The 23,577-nt window shown below is 34.0% G+C and overlaps 1 protein-coding gene across 1 annotated transcript in view; it reads left to right on the forward strand.

Moving 5' to 3' along the window:
* The window catches only part of FAF1 (Fas associated factor 1), a 525,932-nt gene that overhangs the window by 236,628 nt on the left and 265,727 nt on the right, over positions 1-23,577 (forward strand). Inside the window, exon 7 of the mRNA XM_004699438.3 lies at positions 1,968-2,073. Coding sequence (XP_004699495.1) covers positions 1,968-2,073 — 106 coding nt within the window. The remainder of the gene's footprint in view (positions 1-1,967; positions 2,074-23,577) is intronic.

A 23,577-nucleotide genomic window follows, 5' to 3' on the forward strand; every position in this document is an offset into this window, starting at 1 on the left:
TAAATGCCCTTTGCCTCCCAGCTCTTTCCTCTATTTCCCTTGACTTTCCTCCTGTCCCACTATCATGCTCAGTCCCCACCAGGGTTTCAGCAGTTCCTCTTCGTTACATTACCCTTGATCATGCCCTACCAGGCCTCCCACACCCTCCTCACCACCAATTTGGATCACTTGTTGTTCCCTAACATTCCTTATCATAGTATAGAAGTACCCACATGATCAGACTTCTGCTATGTCTTTTTCATCAGATCAGCCTGAACCTAAATCTTACCTTTATAGGGAAACTTTTGCCCAACTATTCTGTTGATAGTAATTCTCTTTGACACACCCCTTTCCTTCCTTTTTATCTTGTTCTTACAACACCTACAATTTTATTCATTTTTTTAATGATATGTCTCCCTTACTGAAATGCAAATTTCTAGAAGTTGACTGCTTTTCTTGTTTAACATAGTATCCCTAGTAAAAGAACAGTGCTCTGCAGATAGTAGTGTTTAATAAATCTATTAACTGTATGTGTAGATGAACATGCTGTTGTCCTCTACCTATTACTTAGCTAAAAAGTACCACCTGTTTCCCTTCCTCAAACAAAGCAAAATTTTCAAGTAAACTAAACTCTTGTTTAGGCTTCATGTTCCAACTTACATATTTCTTAAATTCTGATTCTTCCCCCTAACCCCTTTCCTCTCTCACTGAGCCAGAGTTAAGAAATTAATTCTCAGTTCTCATTTAACTCTCCTTATACTTAGGATAATGGAATTTTACCACAAACTGGTGGAAGTCCACTCATGTATCTGTCTATCTACATATGACTGAAGTTTTCATGGACTAGAATTGTGTTAGTTCATTTGGTTTCCTTGACATCTGAAGAATACCAGGCTATTAAGTTAATGTTTATAAATGAATCAAACTTGTAACTCCCATGGTAGTTTCTCAGAAGGTAACATTGTTGTGTGAGATACAAAAATATGTTAAGACTATTGTGTTGTAGAAATTCACGGCTTATTCATTATTCAATAAATAATAATCTTTGGTGTCTAGGACATTATGCTTAAGTGCTAACTAAGGCTATAAGGACAAAAGCTCCTGCCTCATTTCATTAGATTTTAATCAACGTTTCATGCTACAGAGTAGTATTTAATAGATATTTGTCTTTTTAATGAACCTTTGAACTCATGGGAGACAGGACAGACTTGGGGTAGTTTAGTTGCTTAATTTTAATCTTTATGTTGTATGGATACGAAAGTTTCAAAAATTCCATTAGCTTTTCATCCAATTTCCCCACATTTTTTGAGGCCCCTTCATATGTCTTCACATAGTTATCAGCTGGGCAATAGAAGTGTGAGGTCCTTGTACACACGGAAATGTTTTCCTGATGCCATGTGCAAGGCATAACTGCATCAAAGATAGGCAGTACAGATTATTATGATGCAATAATAGTAGGGTTTTTAAAAATAGATCCAAAGATGCTTTCTTACTAGTTTAATAAAGAAATAGAATCTACTGAATTTTGGCAGAAACCATATGTCTATTGTTATACAACATGCAGAAGTATAAAAAGTAGTTTTGTTTCTTTTCTGCCAGAACTGTTGCTTTTCCTGTAATTGAACTGATTGATCATTGAGTATACATTTTAATAACATATTTGGAATTTGGTATAGTAGTTGACAATTTGGTTCTATTGGAGGAAATATGACAATAGTGTATTGCCTTCCTTATAGAAAATTCTTATGTGTGTAAATGTTTAGTATTGAAGTCTAAAAATACCTTGGAAGAGAAAGAGTTAACAGGTTAACTCCCCTTGGTTGTTCTCAGCATGCTCTCTTGCCTTTAGGAGTTGAAAAGATGATAACATTGGGTCCGGACATGCCTGTGTGGAGGATAGGGTACTCCTGGGGTTTTTGCAGCTAGCTGCAAAGCTTGCTAGAACTTGTTCATCTCTGAGTTCCTTGTTTTTCTTTCAACCCTTTCAGTGCCCTGCAGGAGTCATTAAATCAAAACTTCATGCTGATCATCACCCACCGAGAAGTCCAGCGGGAGTACAACCTGAACTTCTCAGGAAGCAGTACCATTCAAGAGGTGAGTTATGTCTCACAGCTAAGGAATAAAGGTAGCTCATTATAGCTAATGTTGACCCTGTTAAAGAGGGCTTATCTGTTCTGGTTGGAAACTCTCTTTATGTTTCATTATTGGGTTCTTAATTTTAATTAACTGGAGCATCAGTGATTACTGTAGATAAACTAAATGACGACCTAGAAAGATAGATGTTGTAAATGGGAGCTCTTGATAATTCTGAAAATATCAGAATTAAGCAACTCATGCAATGTCTTTTATGGCTTCATAGTAATTATTCATGATATTAATTTGGAAATTATTAACAGTACATTTTGGAGAATGTTTTATTTGAGAGGTTCTCAAATATATTATTAATAATATATAACTTGCCTATTTCTAAAAGTTATAAGAGGTGGCTTTTCTTAGACAGCTTCACCTCAGCCTTGGACTGATTGATCACTTTTAAAATAAGAAATTATTTGAGATCCTCATTTAACTCAGAGTATCTGAAAAGAGTTTACTTAGCGTGTAAACACCTTATTCTTCAACATGGCCAACCAGGGCCACTGTTTCAAAAAAGAACTTCCCTCAAGAGAGAAGAGGTATGTTCTTGGTATGTCTGTGGCCCCACCTACCTAAAAGTCAGCTTTTTACCACTGGTGTGTGGTTGGGGGAATGTCTTGGCTATGACAAGAGTTGTGGTATAGCAGCTCCGGAAATGGTTACTATGTCACATTATCTTGTACGTTGTAAAGATTGCAATCATTTTCTAATAATGTTTTTGAGAAAGAAAATCATTCTGAATCTTAGATTATTTCATAGATTTGTTTCTTAGGTCATATAACTTAAAATAATTACTAATATCATGTTGAAATTTTATCAGTTATATGAATTGTTTCAGTAATAGCTGAGTTATTAATGGTTTACTTTTATATTATCAATGAATTTCAACTTCTGAGCTTGACATATAGTTTATTTTTTAAAGTTTATTTTCTGTTTTTTATTTCTGCTTATAATTATTGATTGATAATTAAAGTCTTCAGGTTTTTTATTTTTCTGGAGCCTAATTTGAATCACAGCTTCAACTCTTTGCTCTCAAGATTGTAAATATGTACACATTTCATATACATAGCATGTAGTCTTTTTTTCCCTATACTTAAATTTCTATTCCTTGAAGAATCATTACTTTTACATTATAATAATGTTTTATTATTGTTACATCATAGATTCCTTGAACTTTATGACATTAAACCTAGGTTATATGCTTGTAATTAAACAAGAAAATTCACTCCAATTTAATCAAAAAGCAAATGAAAGGTAATTTTCACACTATTGTTGATTCGCTTTTTTGAATTTGAGAATAGGACAGTACATGATGGTTATATATAGATTGATGGTTATATATAGATAGACTTCTTTTTCATTCTGAATGAAATTTTTATACTCAACACTTCCCACCCCCCACCCACCTTTTAAAGCATTGCCAGTTGCCATCATTGAGTGCGTTTCAACTTTTTTCCACAGGGGGGCAGAAAGGACTATTAACTTGATAGTCTAAAAATGCCATTCAGTGCTTTCAAATTAGCTTCTCTTATATTAACAAAAAGGAGCATAATGGCCAAGTTATTGTTTGATTTACAGATAATTGGCATATTGCAGGGAGGAGACTTAATTTCACCCTTTTAAATTAAACAGGGAGATTTAAAAAGACATAAAATATTCATTAATGTTCGGTGATTATAAAGTAGTGGCATATATTTATTTTGCCTTTATTACTGTTTCGATGGGAAAATACTGCAAATATTTTCGAAATCGACTTGGCCATACTGACAAGTTGATATGTTTAAGCAGTGTTAATGCAATCTGCTCACACCTGATATCCTATGCAGAATGATTCAAAATGACTACATTAATTATTAAAAGAAATATTTAAAATTCTGTAAATGTGCTATTGTGTGCCACAGTTGGCTGAAACTGTTCTCCATGGCCGACTATTTAGATTATTAAATATATTTTTAAACTTCAAGGACTTCAAACCAATAAATCTTTTTCATATCATTTTCTAAACATTACTTGAAAAATGTTCCAGAAATATTTTTACAGACTGATATTCTTTATGTCTTGACAAACATTTAGTTCTTTCTCATTTCTTCTCCACCCCCACCCCCCCACCCCGCCCCTTCTACCTTTGCTTAGTTGATTTAAATGGAAATTTTATAATATTAGTTGCTAGGAAAATACTTTTGTTTCCAATATCAGTGGTTTGTCTTATACTGTGTGGATCACACTCCCTGGGCTTCGCATCACATTATCCAGGCCTGCTCCTCTAACTTGGTGGAATATGTGGGGGATTCAGGAGGACTCCGTGTTCTCACGATATAGCCACACAATCCACAGTGGCGCTTAAGTTCATCTGTTTTTGTTGAAAGTCAGTTTGATTGAAAGTCAGTTTGATTGCACCAAGATTAAAAAATAAAATCCTAGAACTATTCTTCAGTTTTATTTTATAGATGTGTTTTTGTTGTTAATGAGCAAGGAATGATGCTTTCTAAAATGTACACTTAGTTTTATCACCACTTTTAAGACTATATTTTCAGTCTGGTTTAATTGGTCTAAGAATAAATTCTGACCAAGTATACTAACTATATCGAGAGAAAGGAAGGAATTTAAAATGGGGCAAAACAGTGATTATTTTTCTAATAATAGTAGTAACTGATTTTTGTAGTATGGGTTCGGGGGGGACACAATAACACCTCACCATTTAGAGTATTTTAAATTATTATAGCCTTTTCAGTTTTAAAAGGAAGCTTTTGTAATATACCTACCTAACTCTCAACAACATAATAATAAAGGAAGTTTCTATTCAATGAAATGAGATTGAAAACCAGGCATGATTTTAACAATAGTTGGACAAAGAAAATGCCATTAAAAAAAACAGTGGACTAGGAAGTAGAACTTAAGATGCAGCTTGAAATTCAAATAGATTCCTCAGTGACCATATGTTCTTGCAAGTTGGTGGTGAAACACTGATAGTTGTACAAGTGTTTGTTCATTCTGTCAATGTGGTCTCTTTCCTCACAAGGCATGGCTTGTGTCCTTTGGGTGCTTTAGATTTTAATTTAAACTTCTAAGATACCAAGGTCATTATTATTTTTTTCTAAAGCTCTTTACAAATCTTTCCACCTACATTAGTCTATTCGAGGAGAAGAAAGATCATAATGGAGAGAGTTGCCAGTAATCATAAGAAAATAAGTTTCCCTTTTCCATTATGGCAAAACAGCTTATAAATGGCAGTCTTTTTTAATAAGCAATTTTGTTGGGGGCTGCCAAAACTCTTACAGCAATCCATATATCAATTTTATCAAGTACTTTTATACATATGTTGCCATCATCATTTTTAAAACATTTTCTTTGTACTTGAGCCCTTAGTATCAGTTCCTCTTTATTCCCGCCCTCCCCTGTCCTCGCACCCTGTGACTCCTTGATAAATTATAAATTATTATTATTTTCATATCTAACACTGTCCCCTGTCTCCCTTCATCCGTGTTTCTGTTGTTCGTCCCCCTCAGATTGGGGGCGAGGGTTGTGATGGGTTTTTATTATTATTATTATTATCTTAACATTTGGAGATCTTGATTAGTTATTTCTCTTACTTTAAAATAGTAAATTCCTTTGGAAATTTAAACCAAAGTTTACCATGTTTTAATCAATTTTCTATGTTGAGAATTTAGATTTTTCTGATCAGGTAATTATGCACTTTGCAGTAACTCTGGCGATAAATGAGTTAAATTAAGAAAAAGATATGGGGGGGAGGGGGATGGATTTGCTTATTGTAAATCCTAAACCCAGGTGTGGAAAAGGGTATAAAGTCCCTGAAATCAAGCCAACTTTTCTTGGAAACTGATTCTTTGTTGTCCATCCTACTATTGCAAAAGCTTCTATTAGGAAAACTTTTTTTTTAGAGTAAGTGTCATTCATACAGGCTTACAGAATAAAAGTATGACCCAGAATAAAAAATTATAAGGAACTTAAGTATTTTGTGTGCAGAATCATGGATTATTATTTATTTATTAGAGTGAGAAGTATAAGAAATGGTTATTGGAATTACACTCTTCTCCAAATTTCTCTTACTCTAGAATTCCCAGTATTCTTATTAATATTGGTTGGATTTTATGGGAAATTAAAATCTATAAAGATATATTTTGTATATAGCAACAAAGTAGTCATTATTCATACTATGTTGTACAAACTAGTGATTGTAAATGGGAAGTCAATGGAGTTTGAATTGTAACTAGTAACAAAAAGTGAACTAAATACATAAATCATACCAGGCCCTAAAATTGTCTGGGCTAAAGAATTGGGAGTTCAGTGGAGGGTAAAACTAATTCGTATTCTGAAAAATCTGAATCTTGTGTCTGGTCTGCATATTGTATCTAATTGTCTCCTTGCTGCTTTCTGAACTTCCTTGGCTAATGTGTATTTTGAATATTTTTCTTTAACGCTGGATGCCAGTTCCAGTGATTCTTTTACAGATCATCCTAATGGGCAATTTTCTAATAGTATATTTAACTATAACTTCTTAACTAACGTGGCCTTTTTGTAAATGTTTTAAGTATTTATTATTGGTGTGTTTATTTTCTAGTGTGGGTAGGATAGGGGGTGCTGGCACAGAACTGGAGGAAGACTAAGATAGCTGAGAATGTGCATGTGCAAGAAGGTAAATTAAGTTGTGTGGTTATTTAATTAAATGTTTAAGTGGTTTGTTTTTACTGCAGGATAACTGGCATATATAAGCTCAATTAGAACCAATTTTAATTAGCATATATCATGATTTGATTTTTTTTTAAAATTTGAAATCACAAATGACATTAGCAAGAATGAAAGAAAGACAATTTCTTAAGCAACTGGGCAATGAATTCAAGCCTTTATTCATCTTTCAAAAAGGAGATTATGAGTTTCTTTTTTAAATATGCATGCATATAATAAGTTTCAAGTTGCATTTTAAAATTGAAATCTAAACATACTACTTCAAATAAATTAGTGATGATCGTATTAAAATATCGCAGTTTTCTGTGAGTCTTAATAAATTATCCCCATAGGAAATAAATTTAAATAATATCTACAATTCAGCCATTTGGAAATGACAACCCCTCCACTCCCCATTCAAAAAAAAAATAATCTCAGTTGGATGTTTTTTCCAGCATAAGGAAGTATTTTCTCCTTCTTTTTGAGAAGATAGAAACAATAAAATTTTGTTAAGAGTTAGGGACAGTGCCTTTTGTTATATAAGATACCAATCAGCTAACGTCTTTGCAGACCACGTTTTGTAATTCCTGATTTGAGGGATGGTAGTTTTGAAATCCTGGGTTAAAAGAAATTATGTTCAGTTATCAGAAACTAATAAACATAAGACATTTTTATATGCAAGAAAAGGCAGAGAGTAAATAATTGCACTGGTGACCAATACTGTAATAATCCTGTTTTACAATATGCACTTGACAGGTTGTAATAGTGCTAATTGAAGAGACTAATTCACACTTGCTTCATTCTATTCAAAGGCAAAATCAGCAGCTTGTTTTGCTTTTGACCAGATGGTCCTCATGAACACCTACTGTGCACTTTAAGTGCTTTACTAGAATTACAAAGACTGGGGGCTGCGTTCGACTCCAAATGATTTGAGAAGAGAGGAGGGGCGGGGGGATCTCAGTGCTCAATGGATTTGGTGCAAGTAAATTAATTCTAGTAGACCCATTACACACTGAGCCCCCTTTTCAAAGCTCTGAGCCTCCTCGCTTGCTCTGTAGCAATGAGAAAGAGAAAGAGAAAGGCAGATTACTGCAAACAGAAATAAAAAAAGGGGGGTATGAAAGGGAGAAAAGAGGCCTTGAAGCCTTTCATATCATTTGAGTTTTTCAAGTGCGTTATTTTTGGGGAGGGTGGGTGTATGAAAAGCCAATTGGAGTTTTTTTTGTTTTAAAGTGAGCTATTTAAGTACCATGAATATAGGCGCAAGAGCAACAGTTGACTGAGTTTACTGTGGTGAAGCTTTGTGTCCGAGGATGAATCAAATTCATTATATTCAACTCTTTGTGTTTTAACATGAATGTAGGGTTAGTTTCACAAGACTGTGTCTGTTTAGGATAATTATAATTTAATATTTTCCTTTCATAAAGTTATCACTGTAGATGTCCAAAATTTTAATCAAAGCAGATTTTGTACATTGACTTTGAAGAACCCTGACAGTTTAAAATTCAAAGGAGAGCTTTTTTAGTTTTCAAAAGAAAAGAAAGGCTCATTCTAATGGCATTGAAGCAGAGATTATTATAACTAATTAGAAGTCACACATCTGTTAGCTTTTGATTTGACTTATGTATTTTTTGAGTAAAATATATACTTTAAGAGCATATTGTTGTATTGAAAGGACCCAAAAGGATAAAACGCATGTACAAGAGAACCTTTTTTTGAAAACCATTTTTACAAATCTCTATATGATTCCATAAAAATACATAATGTATTAAAATATATTAAATGTGAATTGAAAATTTTTAATTAACCTTAAAGTTAGTGTACCCTTCCAAACAAAATATTTTCACACCGTTCTGATAGCATAACTGGTTAGTAACCAAAGTTTTCATGAAATAAGAAAATATGAGCATATCCAGTTTCTAAAAATTTATAGTTGTTATATTTTACCCTTAAAAAGCTGTTAATCTAGACACACATACTATAACTTGCAATACTGACATTGTAAAAGAATTAGCTTCTATTCTAAGATCCGTTGAGTTAAGCTATAAGAAGTTAAATCTAGAAATTCATGGCAGTTACTTTGGATGTTTTTATAGTATGTGTAATTCTTTTGTTATTTATTTTAATGATATGATTTGTATTTGTTTGGTGGCATATATTACTGACGCTATCATTCAAATTTAATTGACTATACAATGAAAACTACACGTAAATCATACTTATAGCATATAACCTAATAATAATAATTGTAAACATCTCATAGTTTTTATATTTTTTTAAGTTTAACCACTTAAATGAATGTTTAGAATTTATATTTTAAAAGGCATAATGCGCCAATGGTTCATGTTTATTTTAATTACATTTTATGAAGAGTTCACAAAGCAATCACAAAGTATTTTAGATTTTATTTTTCAAAGACTTTTAATCAACGGGTAGCTTATGTTCTTTTATATTTAATATAAAATTAGATTTATTTCTTACTGATGTATTTTTTACTTTGGGACTTGTTCATTAAAATGTAAGTTATAGGTTGAGAGGGGTATGAAGGGAATCCCCAAACCTTTATTCAACAAAAAAACATCTAATCCGTTGATATCCTTGGGGACAGGAAAGAAGACTGCAGAAAAAGTTTACTGATAAGAAAAAACTACTGGTTTTTGTTATTTTTCCTCTGTGTAAGAGACTATTTAAAATAAGAAAGACTGCTCCATTCTATTTCTTACAGGTCAAATAAAAAGCCATCTTTCAAACTAGAACCTCAGTTAATAGAAGGAGATTGATCATGACCATGCAGGTGGGCAGTCCTTTTGGTTTCACTGATACAGTGGTTAGAGAGCCCTTCAGAACATAAAAAAAGAGTTTGTTTCTGAATTAAAATATTAACCTCTAGATTCCTGAATGTCAGGATACTGTAAGGTAAGGGTTGTGAAAGCAGACTTTTCTTTGTAGGTCTCATAAGTACCATCTTATTTAAGCTGAGAAATACTTTGACTTTCAAGTTTTCTGCACTTCTAAAATCAGAATAATAACCTTTTCATTCATTTTCCTCAAACACCCCCCTACACTCCTAGCAAATACCATGAAAGTATATCATAAGATGGATAAGTGATTATAAAGTGCTCAGAAACATAAATTAGTTCATGGACCAGGTTTATTAAGATAAGGGCTGACTGCAAAAATATTATTTACATGTTTATCCTTTTATGCCAAAAGTAATTATGCTATAATATCGTAGGACATCTCTTTATGGTAATCTTTTGTTTAATTTGCCTTGTGCATCTTGTAATGCTATTCACTTAAGGAGTTATTCTTTTTTATACATATTAGTGTGATAAAAATATATTTTTAAAGTAAATTCTATTGTTCATTTTAAGGATAGATTCTTTTCATTACCCTCAATATGCCCCCCCCCCCTTTAAAGAAAAAAAGACTTTAAAGACTCATCGTAAACATTCACTATAAGTGGCAAAATGTATTCATTGCTTTGTAGTCATTGCGTGACCAGACAGTAGAGTACTGGATTGTTTTACGGTTTTTACAGCTGCAAGGCAAAAGCATCTGCTCATTGCAAAGCCGGCATTGTTTAATTTTGACACTGACTTTTCCATGCGCCTTGTACCAAGGACTGGATTAGATGCCACTAAGATGAAATTTGTTTTAAGTTGCTCTCCAAGTACAGCTGTCATCAGATATGGCCCTGTAGCTTAACCAAAGCAGACAATCAGGATCTTTGTACAGGGTCACCTTACTAGGTTAGGGAGGCTCAGAGGGAAAATGTTAATGATATTATTTACTGGTGAAAAATGACTTTCCATGCCTATTTAGTGTATATAGAAGTCCCAACCTCAACATTTTTAAAGGCAATAGAATTGTTATTATATATTTAGCTTTTTGACTGGATTATAATGGTCAAGTATTAGGGTACCTCAGAGGACATTAAGCACTGTTCGCTCACAACTAAGTATAAGAAAGATGATCAATTTATTGGTCACTAAAGTAATGATTAATTGGAAATAAACCCAATTCAGAATGACTCTACTAAATTCTTGAAAAGTGGACATTTTTGTAGAATGATAATTTTTCTTTAATGTTTCAATTGAATGAAAAATGAAAAGCACCTCACTTCCCGGGTTTCCTGAAATTGTGTGAATTTCTACCCAGCTGGTCCAAATTGATTGATATAGGGCCAAATATTTGTCTGCTTACATTTCAAAGTCTGTAATTTGCTAATGAATTGTGGTAATAATCTTTCATCATACATGAAAGATTTAGCCAAACAATTTGCTAAGTATGTATTTTGATCATAAAATTTTTGGACTTACACCAAGCTTTACATCTATTTTACAGCTAATGCATGGGGGTGGAGGCAGGGAAGGGGGTGGGGAGTAACACTGAACATGGACACTTGATGGAAAGGGATGAAGGAAACAAGAGGAAGAAGGTACTTTAGAAATCATAATGCTGGGAAACTCCTATGACTGACAGTGGAAAGTAAATTAGATTTGCAAAATAGAATTTTTTTTGAAATGCCAACCAAGTTTTAGCCTCTAGTGTCCAGAGGCTTCCATGTAGATGAAGAAAAGCGCCCCCCCAACCCCCCCAAAAAATTCCATTTCTGGTCAACATTATTCTGCACTTTATTTATGGAATAACTGCCAAGAAACTTTATACTATAAAAGTTAAGTGCACACAAGGTAGAAATTGTGGAAGGCATAGAATAAAAGCCATAGGTTGGTTAGGGTTGATTTAGAAAATTAAAAAATAAAACATCGAAGAAATAAATGTAAATTGACCAATTATGAAAGAGGTGAATAGAGACTTTATTGAATCTTTTTGAAATGGTGATAAGGTACTCAAGAGAATATTTTCAACTACTAAAACAAAGAATTACTATACAAAGAAAATTTATGCTTATATTTGTGGGAGGAGATTTAGCATTAAATAACCCATTTTAAAGTTTTATTGGCACATAATTTGCATATCATATAATTCAATTGGTCAATCATATCATTGAGAATTGTGCAACCATTACCCTATCAATTGTAGAACATTCCTCCCTCGCCCCTCCACATGGTTAAATTGCCTTTAAAATGAGTTGTGCAATCACAGTAACCCGTTTTTAAAAAGAAGAACTTTTTAAGTATAAGTATACTTTTAAAAAGTATACTCTAGAACTAGTCTATGGAGAAAAGGGGCAAGAAAATGAGACTCTATCATGAAATGAATTGCTCTTCATTATTCAATGGAGATGTTATCACTTCCCATTTGACCTGTATAATCTGAATTGTATCGAATTTGTCCCTGAGGAGAATGTTAGACAATAATATTGATAATAGTTCCCTTGCCTAGCCATGTAATAGCAAGTAGATAGAATTATCTGTGGCTAAAAAAAACACAGAACTTTATCTTATATAGTGAAATCATATTATGAAGGAGACACTGAATCTTTCATTTAATGGATTTTAAAGATAGACAGCTGTAGTATTTATCCATACAGCCAAGTCTTTCGAATATGCAGTTGAACACCATATTTACAGAGCATTAATTTGTATCTATTTATGTAATTTTCTGTGTTCTCTGCTAGAGCTAAACCTGTCTTAAATGTTAGTACAGTGCAAATGTCCACCCAAGGAAACATCGATGGAAACCTATTAAAAAGTATTTAGGAAATTTAAAGACTTTTATGTCTAATTTAATTTTAGATGAATTGAAAATCCAATTTATCTACTGATTTTCTCTGCCCCTTTCAATCCATTTTGCAGACAGCAAAAATGTTTATCAGTTTAATGCCATAGTTTCCCTGTAGGTATACTGTCAGCATCACATTATGATTGTTACTACAGTAAATACTTAAGAATTTTGATTTGGGGACCTTTCTTTTTCTTTTTCCTGTCTGTAGTATTACAGAAGAGATCCTACAATCATTATGAAAGAAAAACAAATTAAAATTACATTTAAATAAAATCATTAGTGAAGTAGTCAGTGAGATTCTTGATTTTCTTAACAATTTTACAAATACTCAATTTGAAAAATGAATATTAGGGTTATCGATTATGTATATTAAATTCAAGATAGGGTGTTGGCATTTGTTTTTGGTCTTCTTGTGTTCTGTTACCAAAAATGCATTGCATTTGCATGCATGTCTTTGCCTAATGAAAATATGAAATAATTCTCCCTATTATGTTTATAATGTCCCATAACCTTAAAAAAATTATATATATATATATAAATTAAACATATAATTATCTTTCTATTGAACTATGAGATTCCTCTCATCTTTCAGATTGTATATAAGGGAACTTTAATAAGAAGTTTATAAAGGCAGCTGTTTTCTTGCAAATATAAATTTTTCTTGATGATGATGTTTATACACATGTATCACTTTAATTGAACTTTGGCATTTCAGAAATATAGTAACATGTCATAGGGCTTCTGATTTCTATTGATAATGATAACTTCAAACAATGCAGTCAATTTTTTAAAATGTAGAATGAACGGAGGATTCATGACTAAGTCTGCTGTTTCAACATGCATGCACATCATAATCCAAACCAATATTGGCATCTTCGAATCAGTCACCTATATTTTTGATGCACATATCCAGGCTATTAGCTCCAAAATTATACTACTAGATGCCGAGGAACTGCCTATGTAGCCTATGATCCTGTTTTGAATGACTTTTTTATGATCAATATTTGCCTTGTTAAGAGAGAACATTGATATGAAGGTATTTGTTGCCTGCTGTTATGAGCCAGTGTGTTCCCTTCAATCTGAGTAGTCCTTTGGTGATTATTCAGGGTCAGTGTCTCTTTCCTCAGCCCTCTTCTCCCTGTGCACACATAGCTGGCATAAAGCTGACCACACTCAATTGCAGTTCTCTGTTGCAAAGGTCTCTTCATTTCCTTCTTCAGTGTATAAAATAACCTTAAAAGAAAATAGAAAAACTCAAATTTACCTCCTTAATTCAAGATCTACCACTGTTATCTGGCACTGAGTAGGTGGGCTTAATGAATGATAATGAAGAAGGATCTAAAAAGTGTTGGAATAATTTGTAATTGAAAGCATTTGCAAAAAGAAGTTAGCTAGTATTTCAAGCATTTAAAATAGTGTTGAAATAAACATGTACTTTCCCTGAAAGATTATTATAAGATGTTTCTGATTTGACTATATAAATTCTCAATTATTTAAAATGAGGCGGAAAATAGATAACTTTGCACAAGAAGTGCAAACTCATACTTTAAAATAGATTTGTGTCATTCTTTTGTGTGTGTGTGTGGGGGGGGGGTGCCAGATTCTCTTTGCCCTGTGTCATTCTTAACTGGATTATCTGCCAGCTAATTTCCTCCTAAGTAAGGTTAGAAGTCTTTTTGTTTGGTTGGTGTTTTCTGCACCGAGGGATGTAATATTGCAGGTTTTCATTAAACTAATAGTACTTCTCAACTGGCCGTTAGCTTCTGATAATGGCTACATCACTGCATTATATTGTAGGGAACCTGAATTCTAGCCCTATTGTCACTAATTAGCAGCATGAAAATCTACCCCTGAATAGTTTGATTTTTATTTTTCACTTAGAATTTTTCCTAATGTAGTAATGCAGCAACCCACTGTTTTTGCTGGGGAAAAAAATTAAATGTCTTAGAATCTTAAATTGGCATAAAATCCATATGTCTCATTAAACTTGGCACAGACTAACTTTATGCCTAAAAACCAACTCAGTTGCCATCAAATCAATTCTGACTCATAGTGACCCATGTGTATCGGAATAGAACTGCCTTCCATAGCATTTCCATTTCTTTTTTTCTGTGGCTCCTCTGGGTGGACTAAAACTTCCAGCTTTTGGATTAATAATCATGAGCGGTAACCAGGCAGCCTAATACAGCATGTAGAGTAGAACCTGTTAGACGATTATTGAGTGAAAAGTTGTTTGCATGAATTAACATTTAATTGTTAAAAAGAAGTCCAGAAACTTGCATTCTAATGTATGTCTTTTTGCTTCTATGTGACTGCAAACAGTTTATGAAGTACTCTAGATGTGGGTCTGGGTCATCTATTAAAAAAGAAAAGGATAAAGTAACGGGAAATTATTTTAAAGATTTTTTCTAGACCTAAAATTAAGTAATTATATGTGAATTTAGAAATCTTGTGTGTGCTTTAAGTAAATAATTTATGTAAATGAATTTCTCTGGTGTACTTTATCAATGATATTCTGGTTGCCCATCTTACAAGTTGCTATCAATTTTATTGAAATGAAGCTTCATAGTGGGTTAGTGTCTTTTATGTTTTTCAACTTTCTTCCCTATGGCTGAAGTCATTTAATCCTGTACCATCTACTAGTGTCAGTTCTGCTGCCTATGGCTACCAAACCAAACTCCAAGCTCACTGCCATTGAACCAATTCTGGCTCATAGTGACCCACCAGCCTGATAGAACTGCCCTTTTGGGGTTTTGGAGGTTGTCAGTCTTTATTGCTGTCAGTCTTTATTGCTCCCTTAGGGGATCTGGTGCTTTCAAACTGCTGACCTTGTATTTAGCAACCCAGCTTAATCCACTATACCTCCAGGACGCATATATGGCTGTATCAGTTAAAAATGGTTCCACTTGGAGCTGTGCAACACACAGCTTGTCTTTATGAAAGTGTGTCGAACTTGATGGTCAACTTTGTTATATAAAGTTTTGATGCAGAATATTAGTAAGGGATGCCTAAGAGTCCACAGTCAAGTCATTGATTCTCCTCCTTCCAACCCCTGTTCCATATGATTTGTAGTACTGTCCTTTCCTAAATCTTTAACCAGTATGCTATAGTGAGCTACACATTTTGCTGCTAAACAGGTCAGCAGTTCGAACCCATCAGTTGTTCCTTCGGAGAAAGCTGAGACTGACTGCTCCCATAAAGATTTAAAGTCTCGGAAATCCAAAGGGTCGGTTCTGTTCTGCCCTGTAAGGTCATTATGAGTTTAACATGACTCTGCCATGGAGTTTCTAATTTTGCATTAGCTGCCTCACCCTCCTTTAGTTTCACTACATAGACTCTTTCCTCACCTGTAGGTAATATTACTAGCAGTTTTAGTATTCGCGGTAACAATGAAAGTGAGCCAATACCTGTGAAAAAAAACTATTTTAAATAGGAATTAGTTCTTTCTGTGTCTCTGTAGATTTTATCAAATGAGATGACTGAACATGTGACTAATTTTGAAGTTTTGCTCACATAGCTCCTTCAGCTCTTCTCTCTCAGCTTGCCATCTTTCCCACATGCTAGGCAGAACCCCATATATATATTTCAAAAAGATCATCTTAACTGACACATCTTTGGGAGACTTTCCCTAATACTCTGTTCTGTAGTAATGTAAAATTTCCTTTATTTTGCCTTCATGAGCCACCAGTAATATAGTGCCTCATACTTCACTTATTTATGTAATTGCCTTGGCCATCTTCCAGTTCATATGCAATTTGAGAAGAATGAGAATAAGAGAATAATCTTACTGATTATTAAACTTTCTGCAGAACTGAATAACATGCTTTAAAAATAACCAAAGAACAAGGAATACTTGTTGAAATTAATCGTATTTCATGAAACTATTCTAAACCACAGCACTTTTATAGATATCTATTTATAGCACTTATTGGTGCTAACTTGCAATCATTTAATTGGCATTATTAGTTATAGAGTGCTGGAGCTAATGCCTATTTGTGTAAGAGAGATGATATTTAAATATTAAAGAATTTGAAGTAATTTCCAACTTGAAGTTGGCCATAGTGAGAGTACAAGTATTTACACCTTTGGAAATTGGCTTCAATTCATGGGTTTTGTTTCTGATAAGCTGGCTTACCAGCATAACTCAGTCGTGTGTGTCTCTAACCCCAGTAGATTGTGACCATCTTTAAATCAAATTTACCTCAGTGTCTGGCCTGTGATAAGAACACTGAAAATGTTCTAACACTGATTTTGGTGATGATTATACAACTCTTCTTGGTGTGACTGAACTAGTGAATTGTATGATATGTGTATTATATGCCAGTTGGGGGAAAAATAAGCATGGGGGGGCATTGTTTTCTGAATTAATGAATGGATGAGTAATTGAGTAGATCAGTTGCTTTTTTTCCTTTATTGCTTGACCTTGCTGGCAGAGTCTGAATTTCAAGATACTAACATATCTAAAAAAGATTCACAGCCTCAGAAACTCTGTTTAGAGTTGCTGAGCCTGAATCAACTCAGTGGCAGAGGGTGTGTGGTGAGTGTATTTTTTTAAGACTTAGTTTTTAAATTGTCTACTGTCATGGACTTCAGTTTTATTTTTGCTTCAGAGCTTTAACAACAACAACAAAAACCCTAAAAGTTTCTGTTGGCAGTCAAGGCTATTAAGCTCACATGTTTCAATAGCACAGTAAGGATGGCATTTCTATCCATTATCACCTTGTTAGGCTACTCCTACTATGATTTTGCTGCCTATGAAGTTTTGGGCGTCTATTGCTTAACTGACTAATTCACCTTTCAGTTTCCAAGTTGGAAGCCAGTAGTGTGAACTATCTTAAATTAGCAGAAAGATTTCCTTTCACATTATAATAGGTAACTAACTTATTAATTTTCCCTAGTATAGGTAGTGTAAATACTGAACCCCCCAAAACTATAATGTCTTAGGAACTTAAAATATTACTTGAAAATTAGTGTATTAAATAATTTGCTGTGGCTTTCCTACTAAAGTCAGTTTTATAAAAATTCATATAAAAATTGAAGTTTTAAAATAATACTGTTAAGAGCTATCTGGATTTTCTAAATTTGCTGAAATACCATATCCTTCATAACCTTAATGCATTATACACTATACATTTTTTAAAAAGAATGTTCTTATATTTTCTGGTCATTTCATGTGACATCTAATGTCATCTAAATTTTATTGAATACATTTTCAATGTCTTTTATATTTTGATGAAAATATTCAGATCATAACATTATTAAAAGAATAGAAGTGGCTACCTACTTAATGAAGTTCTCAGTAAACTTTGTTGTTTGTACACCTTGCTTACTGCTACAGAAATTCCATTTAGAAAAGCTACAATGTATTAGTATGTATTAAATCTGTATTAGAGTCATTCTTGTAACTAAAAGAGGCTAATCACTTACCACTTTATACGAGGCGGTATCCCCCCAAACCTATATATTAAAATTTGTTTTTTAACAAAACAATTTTATTCCCTTCAGAGTACTCTCCATTACACTTAAGATATTTGTCAAATCTGCGATTCCATTCGTGGAAACGTTTTTCAAGCTCATCTCTTTGGATGACTGACAGCACCTCCCTCATTTTTTCTTCACCTCTTCTACATCATTAAATGGTGTCCTTGCATGGCCTCTTCATTCACAGAAACAAAAAGAAGTTACATGGAGCAAGGTCTGGAGAAAGGTGTGTGGGGCAAGAGAGGCATGCTGGGTTTTTGCCAAAAACTGGCGCCCTGAGATGGCTGCGTGTGCAGGTGCATTGTCCAGATGGCACCCAGTCTTCTGTCTGCCACAAATCAGGCCTTTTTAAAAAAAATCATTTTATTGGGGGCTCATAACAACTCTTAACACAGTCCATATATACATCAACTGTATAAAGCACATTTGTGCATTCATTACCCAAACAGGCCTTTTTTGTTGCATACTCTTAGCAATCTTTTCAGAACCTCTAAATAGACAGCTTGATTAGCGGTCTGACCTGGCAGAACAAACTCCAAATGCACTGTCCCCCTCACATACAAAAAACAACAACAAGTGAGCATCAGGGTTTTTTTGGGGGGAGCCCCCAAGTATTTTTTAAATTCTCTTATTTTTACACAACAGCTTAATGTTTTGTTGGTAAAATCAAGACGCAGAGAAAATGACATTAGATAAGTTGACTGTTTTGTTGAAAGTGCGAAAAAAATTCAAACAGTTCTAATTAAGTGCAAGTGCATTCTATCTCTAGAGGTACATCTTTTGCTATTGGCTACGTAGTTGCACATTGACATTTTCTGCTGTTTGGAATTGATGTTCCACAGACAGGGATACAGGAGATACTCTATTCAAGAATAATAATGGAGTGATGCCATTTTAATAAAACCTTGACGTTTATGGAAAAGTTATGTGATATAAGCTGATCTGAAAAATAGGAAAACCCAGTTTTAAAGATTTATAGTGTGCTAATATTTGTGTCCAAGTGTGTGCATATGAAAAAGTTACTGAATCTTCAAAAGCTGATTTTTTAATTTATAATAAGTTATGGCATAAAAATAAACTACATTTTTTTCTGAAAATTCAATTTAGTACAAAATTTGATACCTATGAACAACTTACAGATTTTTCTTTAAACTGAAGATGTATGGTTCAAATTCTACAAAAGAAGTTTGCAAACAAAAACCTTTTAGATTCTGTATTTAGAATATTTGTGACATGCAAATACATGTGGAACTATATAGCAGTTAGCAATATTTCTATTTATATTTTTCTACTATGTACTTTACATTTGAACTAAATCATGTTATGATTATGTAGTCACCAGTAAAGATGTGTTTCTGTAATGCTAATTTGAAATATAACTGGTAGAAATAAAGTAGAAAATTAGTGCTAACTGAAAGGTTTGATGTTCAAGTCCACCAAAACCCTTGATAATCTGCTTGTGTATAACCAGACATTCAAAGCCCAACTCTCCAAACTCATGAGTTTGAAATAACTTGTTGATGTATATAATTCTTTTGTTGTTAATACTGTTAAATTTAAGTTTTAAAAAAAAATCATCTCCTCATTCTTCCAGTCCCAGCCCACACATTCTCTTTTTGTTGCTGTTGTTATGTGCTGTCAAGTAGATTCCAGTTTATAACGACAGAACAAAACATCGCCGTACTCACAATTGTTATATTTGAGCCCAGTGTTGGCAGCCACGGTATCACTCTGTCTCCTTGAAAGTTTTTCTCTTTGTCATTGACCCTCTACTTTACTAAGCATGATGTCCTTCTCCAGGGACTAGTCTCTCTATCCCAAGTCTCACATATCCAAAGTATGTGAAACAGAGTGTTGCCACCTTCACTCCTAAAGAACATTCTGACTGAACTTCTTTCCAGAAACACTTGTTTGTTCTTCTGGTCACTGTGCTCTCACTATTCTTCAGTTACTTCATGATTCAAATGCATCCATTGTTTTTCATTTGTCTTTATTAAACTTTCCTTGTCAAGCCCACTGTCTTCCTGTTTTATACTGACACAGGAATTTACATCAGATCCACCACTTACGAACTCTCTGACCGAAGTAGTTATTTGCCCTCTGTTCTGTGATATTACTCAGAGATTTGTTATAAGGAAAAATGAAATGGATTAATATCTTGTGAAGTAGAATGGGTGATATTGGCTACTTTGAATCAGCAAATCTATCTTTTACTTTCCCTGGGAATGACAGATTCAAGAGCAGTGGTGTTTAATTCAAATTTTTCTTGGTGAATTATATCGTGCTGTCTGTGATAGGACAATGCATCTACATACAAGAAAATCCAATCAATACAACTATTATTCAAAGTTATACACTAACCTTTAAAGCTAATGATGAAGAAATTGGAAAATTCTACCAATGTCTAAAGTCTGAAATGATTAAACATGTCATCAAGATGCATTGATAATTGTGGGAGTTGGAATGTAAAAGTTGGAAACAGAAGGAAGGAAATACGGCCTTGTTAATAAAAACAAAACTGAAGATTACCTGATAGGGTTTGTCAAGACCAATGATTACTTGATTGCAAATACCCTGTTTTCAACAACACACAAAGCAACTATGTACGTGGACTTTTCCAGATGGAGCACACACAGAAATCAAATTGACTACCTCTTTGGGAATAGACCTTGGAGAAACTCAATATCAGCAGGTAAAACAAGACTAGGGACAGACTAAGGAACAAACCATAAATTGCTTATATTTAAATTCAGTTTGAAGCTGAAGAAAAGTAGAACAAGTCCAAAATCCAACCTTGAGTGAAAAGTCATTAAGGAGCAGGAAAGATAACAAAGTTCATGAAAAAGAAATATTTTGAAAATGATGGTGGCAGCAATTGTACAATTATGCGTTATCCAATTGAACTCAGGATTGTTATAATATCTTTAAGAGCTCCAAATAAAATGGGGTGGGGTGGGGGGTTAAAGCAGGAAAGGAAGAATAATGACCAAAATGGATATCATAAGAGACTCTTAAAAACTTGTTCTTAATCGTAGACTAGCTAAGGCAAATTGAAGAAATGACATCAAAGAGCTGAACAGAACATTTCAAAGGGCAACTTGGGAAGACAAAGTAAGATATAATGAAATACACAATGAGCTAGAGTTAGGAAATCAAAAAAAGAACATGTTCAGCATATGTTAAACTGAAAGAACTCAGAACAAAATTCAAGCCTCAAGTTTCAATATTGAAAGATACTATGAGACTAATATCAAAAGATGCAGGAAGCATAAAAAGAAGGTGAAAAGGATACACAGGGTCACTGTACCGAAAATAACTGGAGTCAACATTCAACCATTTTAGGAAGTAGCTATAACCAATGATAATAAAGAAAAAAGTTCAAGTTGTACTCAAAGCATTAGCCGAAACCAAGGTTTCAGGAATTGAGAGAATACCAACTGAAATGTTGTAACAAACCAGTGAAGCACTGGAAGCACCCCCTCATCTATGTGCTGAAATGTGAAGGACCACTACCTGGCCAACTGATTGGAAGAGATCCATAGTGTTACCTATTCCAAAGAAAAGTGACCCAAAGGAATTCTCAAATTTAGAGCAATATAATTAATATTAGATGCAAGTAAAATTTGGCTGAAGATCATCGAACAACAGTGGTAGCCATATATTGACAGGGAGCTTCCAGTAATTCAGACCAGAGTCAGAAGAAGACATGGAAAAAGAGATATCATTTCTGGCATCAGATACATCTTGACTGAAAGCAGAGAATAGTAAAAAGATGTTTATTTGTGATGTATTGACTTTGCAGAAACATTTGTGTGGACCACAGTAAATTATGGATAGCTTTGGAAACAATGAGAATTCCAGAGCACTTAATTGTGCACATGTAGAACTTGTTTATGAATCAAGAGGTAGTTGTACAAAAGGGAATATTGCATGGTTTTAAATTAAAAAACAACCCAAAACTATCAGGATTGTATCTTCTCACCATGCTCATTCAGTCATTACCCTGAGTAAATAATCAGAGAAGCTGGATTATATGAAGAAGAATACAGCATCAGTATTCAAGGATATCAACACCTTGGATATGCAGGTGATAACAACCTTGCTTTCTGAAAGTGAGATGCACTTGAAGCAGTTGCTGATGAAGATTAAGAATTGCAGCTTTAAGTATGGGTCGCAATTCAATGTGAAGTAAAGCAAAATTCTCACAACTGAACCAGTAAGTGACAAGATTGAAGTTTTCAAAGATGTTGTCTTTCTTTGATTCACAATCAATATTCATGGAAGCAGTAGTCAAGAGATTTCCCCATTGGGTAAATCTGCTACACAAAGCCCCTTTGAAGTGTTGAAAAGCAGGGATGTTACTCTGAGGACAAAAGTATACCTGAGCCAACTGAAGTTTCAATGGCCTCATTTGCATGTGGAAATTGGACAGTGAGTAAGGAAGACAATTTGAATTATGGTACTTGAAAAGAATATTGAAAGTACCATGGGTTGTCAAAAGCACAAATAAATCTGACTTGGATGAAGTACAGCTAGATTGCTGTCCTTTAAAGGCATGGATGATGAAACTTTGTCTTGAGAACTTTGGACATGTTATCTGGAGAGACCAGTCCCTGGAGAAGGAACTCGTGCTTCATAAAGTAGAGGGGCAAAAGAAAAAAAAAAGAGGAAGCTCCTCGGTCAGATGTATTGGCTACATCAATGGGCTAAAAAATAAGAACAGTTGTCAGGATGATGTAGGACCAGGGCAGTCTTTCATTCTGTTGTACATAAGGTTCTCTATGAGTCAGAACCAACTCAAGGACACCTAATAACAGCAACAGCAACTGTGGGAAGAAATGAAGAAGTTCAGTATCAGTAGCCAAAAGAAGGCAACTGGGTAAATACTTGAGTGGAGGTCCAATGTACCTATCTGCTGCCTTAATACTAAACCTATAAATATATGCACGTACATCTATTTCCCCACCATCCTATATAAATATATTTACATATGTGCATGCCTGTATGTAGACCTCTATAAATACCCTCTGTCTCCTAGTTCTTTCCTCTATTTCCTTTTACTTTCCTCTTGTCCTACTATCATGCCCAGCCTTCATTTGGGTTTCAGCAATTGTTCTCAGTTACATTGCCCTTGCTGAATCCCTACCTGGTCTCTCACACCCTCCTTGCCACTAATTTTGGATCACTTGTTACTCCTCTGTCCCTGGGTTGGTCAATACCACCTCCTTACCCCCACCTCCCCCTCTCTCCTGTCCCCCTGGAACCATCAGTCTGTTATTTTCTCTTCCATACTGTTCCTCCAGCCTATCTTATATAGATAGATCTGTAGAGATAATATGCACCAAAAAACAAGGCATACAAAGACAAAGCGATGAATGAGAACACAGCGATGACAACAAAAAGAAAACCAATGACCCATAAAAGAATAAGTTAATTTTTTTTAAAAGAAAAATATGAAAATGGAAGGACAAACATGCACATATATGCAAATATATTTATATATGAGGATGGGGAACTAGATCTATGTGCATATATTTATAGGTTTAGTATTAAGGTAGCAGATGGACATTGGGCCTCCACTCAAGTACTCCCTCAATGCAAGAATACGTT

The sequence above is a fragment of the Echinops telfairi genome, unplaced genomic scaffold (genome assembly GCF_000313985.2).
Source record: "Echinops telfairi isolate 266 unplaced genomic scaffold, ASM31398v2 ScPeMD7_443;HRSCAF=831, whole genome shotgun sequence".
NCBI lineage: Eukaryota > Metazoa > Chordata > Mammalia > Afrosoricida > Tenrecidae > Echinops > Echinops telfairi.